General features: G+C 39.4%; 1 protein-coding gene across 2 annotated transcripts in view; it reads right to left on the bottom strand.

Moving 5' to 3' along the window:
* The window catches only part of LOC109409670 (unconventional prefoldin RPB5 interactor-like protein), a 155,451-nt gene extending 149,486 nt beyond the window's left edge, over positions 1–5,965 (bottom strand). Inside the window, exons 1-3 of one of the 2 annotated variants that reach the window (XR_003896615.2) lie at positions 5,776–5,964; positions 4,341–5,714; positions 4,162–4,283 (exon numbers count right to left, since the gene is read on the bottom strand). Coding sequence is in view for 1 of the 2 variants with exons in the window: in XM_029870142.2 (XP_029726002.1) it covers positions 4,179–4,283; positions 4,341–5,714; positions 5,776–5,814 (1,518 nt within the window). In the remaining variant the exon portion in view is untranslated. Of the gene's footprint in view, positions 1–4,161; positions 4,284–4,340; positions 5,715–5,775 lie in introns of both variants that reach the window. The other variant, XM_029870142.2, reaches the window with a different exon arrangement.
* Between the last annotated feature and the right edge of the window lie 4,240 nt (positions 5,966–10,205).

Below are 10,205 nucleotides of genomic sequence, written 5' to 3'. Positions count from 1 at the left end.
TTGCTGACCACATAAACGCCATGGGATAGGAAAAGGGTATTTTGGTATGGGATACGGGTGTTGGTACAGACTTGACAATATCAATGCTATTCAGATGCAAAATAATTTTAAGGCTCCATAGTGAATCGCATACCTTCCAAAATCAAAAAACAATAATCCACAAAATGCCAAGCAAGTCATAGAAAGAAAAAGCGCCCGAGTGTTTATTTTGTCAATTATAACAAACGGTAACTTCTCCCCTCTCCGACTCGCCAGTCACCCCGGAAAAAAATGTCCCTTCAGTTCTGGAAAATATATCATCCCCAATTAAGCCTTTAATCGAATTGTCCGCGTGGTCTTGTAGTACCCATTCTAAGTAAGAACCAGTCATTGCCATATATATTAAATGCTAGACATGACCCCATGGATAGCATTTGCATATGTAAAAGCTTTGCTGATGTGACTTTCCTATTAGGCAATTCTCTCATCTCATGTTTGTCTTCAAAACCTTGTCTAGCATAGAAAATTGAAGTTAATAAATAATACATTACAAGGTTCGAATTCCCATAGAATGAGATCATCCATTCGCACTACAACACCATAGGAGATAATATCACATTAGCTGATTACAGTACAAATACGAAATATCTTCCTTTTCCCCCTATCCGCAACCCGGGGACGCGCCCTGTTGGATTTCGAAAGCCTCGGAGAATATTACAAACCTTCAATGGCATTCCCACACACTAATCCACATTGCCCATTCAGGGGTCTGACTGGGCCTATTACCCTTCCTCGGTTTGTAATATTCTCACCAACTTGGAATTATATTTTCCCGTCACATAAATGACTTCGACAAATGTTCGATATACTAGGCAGTACCATGATCAGTATAATTACCGTATGCGTGATAATGTTTGCACCATCGTCAAATAAAATTCCAGTTTGACTTGTGAAGACAATGTATTGGTTTTTTTTTGCAGGCATTTAAGCTATTACTCATATCCTAGTAGGCTGTGAATAAAAAGTGTTGATTTTCTTAGTTTTACATTTGCATAATGACTAAGTGGCAACCTAGCTCGTGATTTGTCCACGCGCAAACGTCGAAAAGTATCCGTGGTAGTGTCAAAGTCAAGATTAACAATTTTTGAATTTATTTTTTTATTTTGACATTGCATAATGGTGTAGACATTGGCACACAAACAAAAGTTATAATAACTATTGATTCTGGAATTTGGTACGGATCGATAGTTTTTCGGAAATCGAAAAAAACGGAGGTTGCGTTCGGGCAAATTCAAGACTTTCTTATATGGCGCTACTCGTAGCTCCTGGATGCCATTGGTAATAATGTAAGTTTTTTTTCTATGGTCGAAGGATCATAAAGGCCACCGTAATTTTCCTTTTCGATATGCCATGCCGTTAAGTCGCTGATTTCGCGTTTCTTTGCCATTTTTCTCATTGAGCGCATATAATTCACCCAAATCTTATTTTTGGTGGCAGCGATAGCTTTCTTAATCCATGTTAACCTTGTACGACCAGTGGACACCTTCGGGAATAGTTGCCCTTGCTTTTTTTCGGTCTAAGACTGTTTTACGGTTCTCCTGAACACTCCTGAAATGTCTTTTTTAACATTTGCGCGTGGACAAGTCCCGACTACCGCTGCTACCCCTACATGGTGCAAATTTTAAACTTGAGAAATCGGATTTTTTTACCCGCAACCTACTGTGATATGAGTTAGAGCTTACGTACATGCAATAAAAACCAAGACATTGTGTGTACAGGTGATATGGGTACCTTATTTGTACGATGGTGCAAACATTATCACGCATACGGTATATCAGATGACTTGAAGATCTGATTTTTACAGAGTTGTTTGCCATTGATTATACATTCAGCTATTCCAATCATTACTGCAAAGCACATCGGTCAAATGCCTGAAATCCTGAAATATCTTCCTGGAAGATATAATCCAAGCCCAGGGAACAATAGACAACCTAACATAATGCACATAAAAGATGATTCATAAAAATAACATAACCAATGTAGCTGTCTATCCTCTTCACGAAAACTCCTATCCTGGAAATCCGCTGTTTGAAAGTATCCGTAGTATAATATTGAAGTCGAAGGCGTAATGGAATTCATTGAATCGTGCTGCGACGTATTGTAAAGGGTCATGCTGTCCATATCCAGTTGATCGGAGAGGGAGATATAGGAAATTCCTGATCCGCAGAGGTCTTTCTGGGGCGTAGATTGTAAGATTAGCTAAATTTCCGGTGAGTCGATTTTCCCGGTCAGCACTTTTGCGGCAAACTCTGCTCTCCTACGTTCAAGCGTATCAATTCCCAGAAGTTGGCATCGATGTTCGTACGGTGGAAGCAGTCGATAAGGCTGCGAACTACCACAAAAATCTTGATAAAAGACCCTGCATCCTGGAGAAAGAACTAGTCCAGCGTCGTTCAGGAAAATAATTAACTACAATGGTCCCAAGTTACTTCCTTGCGATACTCCAGAAATGTTGGTGAAGTTGACTGAGAGGGCTGAGCCAAGTTTTACACAAAGTTTGCGATCTTTTAAATAGGAGTTAAACCACTGAACCAAGTCAGCAGATACGCCAATCTTTTCCAATTTGGCTAACAGGATGGAATGATCAACTCGATCAAAAGCAGCTTTAAGATCAGTGTACACGACGTCTAGCTGTGCACCGTGCTCAATATTCCTTACGCATGGCGAATGCGGTGGCCAGATTCAGAGTGATAACTGTCGTTTCTGTAACACGGAATGTGAAACCTCGGAACATCTGCTATGCAGTTGTGGTGCTTTTTTGCGCGCATAAAAAAGATGTTTAAATAGTGATTGCTTGCAACTCAGTAAGATCTGGTCTGCAATACCTGGGAAAGTCTTGGGGTTTGTGAATTCCATTGCACCTGTCTGGGAGACAACGCGTCGTGCAGAAACTGATTACCGTGAGGTCGCCATTCACCGCTCATTTTGGGTCAATCGTACAAAAATGATCAAATGTTAGTCAAGTATCGTGACAAAAGTGAATGTACCATGCTGCCACATCAAAAAAACTTTCATTTCACCAAGTTTTTATATGGATGTACCTGAAATCACGTTCTCGAAAAAAATTTCTCACACTGCGCTGCAGAACAACATGGCAACTGTTCAGGGCAAACAGCAGAAGAAACATCCAACAGGTAAAACCCGTTGAAAAATCCATTTTGACAAAACAGGATGAACTGAATGTCATGAATCATCAATACTTTGGTAAATAAAAGTTATTTTGTTTTTATAAATGAATAGTTTCTCTGATTCCATGAAAAAATAATCCAGTGAGCGGTGAATGGATCCATTATGAGCGGTGAATGGATGCATGAGCGGTAATAGGAGCCAATAGATAACACATTTGAATTTTTATTTTTTCGGTTGTAAACATATTTTACAATCGTTTTATATTTTTTCTATAATAACAACATAATTGTTGAGTTGTTAACGTTAATTAAAGTGCAATATTCGCAAATGTCGATTTTTAATGACATACACTTTACGAAAATGCCGTTAAATGAGCGGTGAATGGCGACCTTACGGTACTTGACACATGGCAATTATAGCTAGCTACATGCGAATATCGAAACGGGACATGCCACAAAAGTCCAGCTTATTGAACGCATTGGCTTAATTTCCCCAACAACGAGGGCCAAAAACAAAATACTCGATTTGGGTTTCCCTTAGATTTCGGGAGGAAGAACTATATATTCCCTGAAACAAATCTGAAGTTCCTGTGGATAGGCTCAGTATGGATTTCAAGACAGCATCTTAAAAAAAAAGCAAAATAATTAAATAAAACTTCTAGCCGACAGTGTAGAATTAGCTATTATAGCTAATAAGTTAAAATACACATTAATAAAAACAAAAAAAAAACTTCTAGCCTTGAATCCTTTCAATCCTACCCAGAATACTGAAAATATTGGATTAGGTATTAAAAGATACAATGAATCAAATTTAAGGAATTATTGAATTTCAGAATCGAATAAAAAGTGAAGTTTTTCATAAATCGTACTTGCAAGCTTAACTCTTTTGATGACATCTTAAGCGGAAAATGTTGATCCAAAGGAGTTTCGGATCAATTCAACGAGCTTATATTTCAATGAATGATTTATTATAACGTTAATTATTTTCACTTACCTTAATGCGGAAGAAATTTACTGCCTTTGCTGCCTAAATCGACTGACTTTCTTTTGCCCCACATTCGCCGACACTAGTGGAGCAACACTTTCAGGCTTATGTTCCACTACGTCACCAATAATCTACGATTAAAAAAATATTAGTTTTAATCGTTAATAGAACATGTACTTGCAACTTACATCAACTGAAGCAACCTCTGGCTTTTCGCGAGGTTTCCTAACGATAGGCTGCGGATCGGTCAGATGGGTTTCCTCTAGGACCATTTCGCGGTTTTTGAGAATCGATTTCTTCCCCACCGACGGCGACGCACAAGGTTCGACTTTGCGCATGCAATGTTCAAACAAACGGTAGATATCAACTGGACTACCGATGGAACTGTCATCACCGGTGGGCACTACAGGGCATCCGGCATCCGGCGAGTGGACAATTTTCAGTTCCAATGTTTTGCGCGAGTCGTTAGCATCCGGGCAGGCACTTTCAGTATCAACTTCACCGTTATCATCTATAAACTTTACACTGTCCGTTTCGGCAAACTTGATCGACTTGGTTTTCTTGGAGTTGGAACTGTCTTTCGTTTCTACAGTTTCATTTTCCCACGACGGATGGAGGAAATCAAGAGCTTCCTCTACTTCGTACCTTAAGTCACACAGGCTGACCTTTTCGTCCACGCCGATATTTTTCTTCTGAAGCCTGACACTAATTTCGTTGAGTTTGTTCTTGAATGCTTGAAGTTTGTCTTTCTTGTTCATGGCTTTTGTGTCTTGCAGGAGTTTCAAGAATTCAGCCGATGAATCTTCCTCATCTGTCTCATACGAACTTCCCTCCTCTTCGTCGGTGGTCTCAATTTCAACTTGCTCGGAATCAATTTCCTCAACAGCCTTTCCAGATACATCCTTTGGTAGCTTTACTACAGCATTTTCGGCTGTTCCATGAGCAACTCTTTGCTTAGTAGGTAACTTAAGATCTCCACTCATTAGTTTTCGCAATTGTTCGTCGGTTTCTACCGGAATCTCCAGATTGTCCATTTCTTGTTCCAACTCCTCCATCAGTTCCAGCTCTTCCAAGCGATCCATCAGAGCTTGATCCGATTCCGATACGGTACCCATACTCCGTTCATCAGCTTCGCGTAGCTTGGACTCTCTGGAGCGTATCCGGTGCTCCCGTCGCCACACTTCCTCCCGTGCCTCATCGTACTCTTCGATGATTTCTTTGCCACTGAAGGCATCCTCCGCGAACGGCACCTCCACCTTGTTCATAAATAGCTCCCTTTCCTTCTCGTATTTCCGCAGTACCTCGTTTGCAGCGGAAATCCGATGGTCGATAATGCGATTCGCTTGCTCGATCGAGCAGTCCGAGAAGTAACCGGATCCGTGGCTTGCCATCACTTCCCCGGTGTGGTACAACTGCCCCGGTATTAACGCTTTCGACCCAACCGGAATCAAGATATCAACTTTCAGCTGCTCGCCGTACATCTTCAAGTTCGCTTTGAGCTCTTCGTGTTCCGCTCGGTAAGAATTCCACCGGTCAGTTTCGCGTTCGTTGTTGATCAAGGCCTAGAGCAGAAACAAGAACACTGATGAATAAGCGAATGGATCGTGGTATGGCAAAACAAACCTCGTGGTACGCCTGGTTGTAAAGGTTTATTCCGTCCATTTCGATCTTATTTCGACAAATTCCAACGAATCACTTTTGGACCTGAACAGGAAAATAATTTTGAAAACGCGGTCGCATGCAACTCGTGTTGTCCGACACCGACGATCGCAAACAAACTGAAGCGGAGCGGATTTTCGTTTTTGTTTTGCTCTGGTTCGGCGGGGTTCGGGACTGCATGCACACGCTAAGGTTAGTTTGCTCAAACATGAATATTTTTTTTCTATCATCGTCGAGAAGTGCACTCGAGAAGTGCACTGACGTTACTCACGTGGGTAATAGGCTCCTAAAGTCCTATCGAGTTTCTTGTTTTAAACCACAATATATGGTTCAAGAGTACATATTTACTCAATTTTTGACGTTTTTATTAACCGTAGTTGAAAATATATAATTTTTATTTTTTTAGCCTTTTGTCTCGTCCCTAGCTTATAACACATACTTTGAGTAATTTTTTTTCACCGTGTATGTCAGATAGGAACATTTTTGAAATCCCAGTGCGAAAAATGTCGAGCTCAGTCACACAAGGTAGACCTCAAATCAGGCCAAACATGTCTAAAGGTCCTATCTGCAGAAGAGAGGCTCTCTTTGGTTTCCCTCTCTTTCGTTAATATCTCAGGTGTTTATTTGTATTATGATTCTCTCCTTGTATTTAACGATAGTCAAAACAATCGTCTTTTGATTTGTACTGCAAAAATAGTTGAAAAGTGTACCATTACATTGCAATAATTGAAAGAGAACGTGAACAAAGAGAGCCTCTCAAATGCAGATAGGACCTTTTGAAATGTTCGGCCTGAAATGTCAAAGTAGAGCTATTCACGATGTGTCTGGTAGAACAAAATTATTTAAAAAAAAATCGGTATCGCTAAGACACCCACCAAATGAAAGCTGAAGGTCCCCCCTTTCATTTGAGGCTAAAACAAGAAAGTTCTATCGGCGGTCCTAGAACATTTTTTTTTTTCAAAAATTTATTACTATGAGACTTGCATTTTCTTCCTTTCCACCTTGAGTGTAACCTAATGGGCTCGTATAAGGTCGCTCATTATTGACGTATCATACTAATAGAGTAAACGGGTAAAACATATTCAAAATTTTTTACACAAAATGTTGCCCAGACAAGTGCAAAAAATATTTAAAAGAGTTGTAATAGAATTTTGCCAATATTTAAGTATGTGTGTTAACCATCTTCTCCTTATTGACATGTAGAAGAAGTTATTTCGACTGCCATTCTCCTCGCTTTAATCGACAGTACCACAGGTTCGAAAAATTTTACAGTCGTAGTAGGCCACGACTTGGATGTCAATAAAAATAGAACGATGAACAAAGTAGCTCGGATAAAATGACCACGTGCCGAGTCCGGTATTCGTTCATTTTGTGTTCCTTTCTGGTAGGTACTTGTAAAAGCATTTAACATTTTTCGCTAATTAGAAGGATTGCTGTGTGGTATATAATTAGGTATTGAATCATAAAAAAAAAATAAAAGAAATTAAATTTCAACATAGCTTTGCTCCAAACTTTTAGAGAAACAACTACGACATGAAATCATAAAGTTACGATGAAAACCGTACCAAGGTGTGCGTGCTGTGGTCGAAGAAGCTTTTTCTGTAACCATTAATATCATTGAAGGTACACAGCAAAAAAAGTTGTTGAATATTACATCGAAATCGCTGCAACCAGGTCGTTACATCGATCGATGAATATTACACAGCCCGATGTACACGAAGGCTTTGGATGTGATAAACAGATCCGATGTAATTGGGGCGATGTAATAAATAGAACGTACACGAAGCGACGTAATTGAGGCGATGTAAAATGGAAATGAATTCAAATGCTCTTCAATGGCAGATTAAATTATATTTTATCCCTTTTCGCTAAGATTTTCGTATAGCTGAAGAAATCATGAAAGATATAGTAAATTCATAACGAAATTGGATAAAATATAATTTAATCAGCCATTGAAAAGAATACAATAATGAATAGATGAAGTAAGTTTGCACAAAAAATATTTATTTTTCTTTTCCTCTCTGACGTTACGCCCTTGTTAGAACAGAGCCTGCGCATTAACTTACATGATACATACGCACTTTCAAATGAACTGAGGTTCATTTACCAACTATTTTATAAGGAAACATTATTTCTATTACGAAAAGACCTAGTATCGACTGGGAAGCGAGCCCGTGGTGTATACCCGCGTGTTTACCGCATCGGCTATACACGGATCCTTCAGCTACTCAGCTGAATAATGAGTGGCAGAGTGTAGACGGCTTATTGTCATCCTGAAACATTGTCGGGGTCGGTGGTGTAGTGGTTAGCGTGGTTGCCTCTCACCCCAGTCGGTCGGGGTTTAATTCCCGTCGACACTGATGGGATTTTCTGAGACATAAAATCCGTGATCACGCCTTTCCTCGGATAGGAAGTAAAGCTGTAGGTCCCGGTCCATGTGTTGATGGGTTCGATATGTAGGGTCCCCAGGTGTGGTGGCTGTCTCTCTGGGGCGTCGGAATTTAAGGCTTAGCTCCTAGACCCAGCCGACGTAAAACACAACTGGCGCCGAACGGTGCTAGTTGGCCAGAAAAAAGAAGAAGAAGAATCCTGAAACATTCGAAAGAAAAGTATTAGTTTAGTACCTATTACTTGAAATTCGTTATTCGTGATCATTACATGCACACATTCTTGGTGTTTCTCAAGGGGAATGACATATCTTTTTCTAACCGGAATATCCGCCTTTATCCGTCTCTAACCGTCGTTAACCGCGTCTAACTACTGCTCACTTAGCAGCTCGCTTAGCAACGGCTAGCGACGGTTAGAAGCGGATAAATGCGGATATTCCGGTTAGAAAAGGATATGTCATTCCCCTTGGTGTTTCTAAGAAGTTCTTTCTTTTTTCTTGACAGAATTCAGTAACAAATTTTGATAACGACGTATAATCAATGGTATAACATTGATTATACGTCGTTTTCAAAATTTGTTACTGAATTATGCATCAAATTTCCTACACTGAGGATACTGTACGTATACTTCACACACAGACAAACAGACGTAACACTCTGATAATTCCCATCGTACTTCGATTTAACGATCTTTTTCAAAATTTGATAGTTGGCCAACTACCCACCTGTGGCGCTCACATCGTTTTTGTTCGAGTTTGACGTTTTCTCACTACCGCCACCTAGTTAATGGTCGGCCAAACTTAGTCATTTTAGCATTGGGCGAATATGTTTCCGTGACTATGATTTGAATCGAAAAATGTTCGAAGTGTTACGTCTGTTTGTCTGTGCTTCACATCTTATGAATCAGTTATTTTTATTTTTTTTTCATCATTTCATAGCTCTCGTATGCTTTTCATACAGTGAGCAGCGAAATCCATAAAGCTTGTCGTATGAAAAATCTCATAAGAAGATTCGTATGGAAATCATAAGATGTATTATGAAACGCCATTGCTAAAAAAAACCAACACCTTTTATTGGCTTCTAACCACTTCAAATTCCGAAGCGTTGATGAGTAAAATACGCACTCTCCAACCTTGGCGTTCCTGGTTCGATTCCAGGTTGCGATTTTTTTTAATTTGTGCAAAATATTTCATTGAAATATGTATGAAAGTCATAAGACATAATTTTAATTTTTATACGTTATCGGTATGATTTTCATACGTGAGTGTTATGAAATTTATACAGTATCGTAAAATTGGGTGTAGTTGATCAGTGGGGTGAACCTGATCATTCAATTACCCGCGGTTACCGACTTTCAAGGAAGCGACAGTTCTATTTCAACCATTCGCAATCCAATGACGTAACATTAAAATGGAATGGTAACTTCCTTGAAAGTCGATATCCATGGGAAATTGATTGATCATGTTCACCCCACTGATCAACTACACCTCAGTTTACAGTACCAGTATGACAATAATATTTGGCGCTTTTAATCCAAAATCATAGTTCGTAACTATAATTTTCGCAATAAGTTCTTGTGGCAAAAAATCTTAGTAAATTCGTATGATTTTCGCAGTTGCAGTATCCTCAGTGTAGGAATTCCTCCTAGAAACAATCCGCAAGAAATTACAATTTCTCAAGAACGTTGATTTTTTTCTGAGGCAATTTTTACCTTTTCTTGTTAAGCTTTATCAACAATATTTTTAGTCATGGGATAGTCCATCTAAGAAATTCTACTTTACAAATTCTGCGAACTCTTCTGGGGGGATCCCAAATCTCTGAAATAATGCTCTCTATAGAGAGCATTATTTCAGAGATTTGGGATCCCCCCAGAAGAGTTTTCTGGGATTCCTCAAGAAGATTCTTCTTGAATTCCTAATAGAGTTCTTTCTAAGATACTAGGAGTTTTTGTAAGATTTCTTCAGGAGCTACAACTGGGAGAGTATATTCTCGGATTCCTCCAATGAC

Source organism: Aedes albopictus, chromosome 2 (assembly GCF_035046485.1).
Source record: "Aedes albopictus strain Foshan chromosome 2, AalbF5, whole genome shotgun sequence".
In the NCBI taxonomy this organism is placed as follows: domain Eukaryota; kingdom Metazoa; phylum Arthropoda; class Insecta; order Diptera; family Culicidae; genus Aedes; species Aedes albopictus.
Note: the sequence above shows the minus strand (reverse complement) of the source record. Positions and strands in the feature narration are given on the sequence as shown.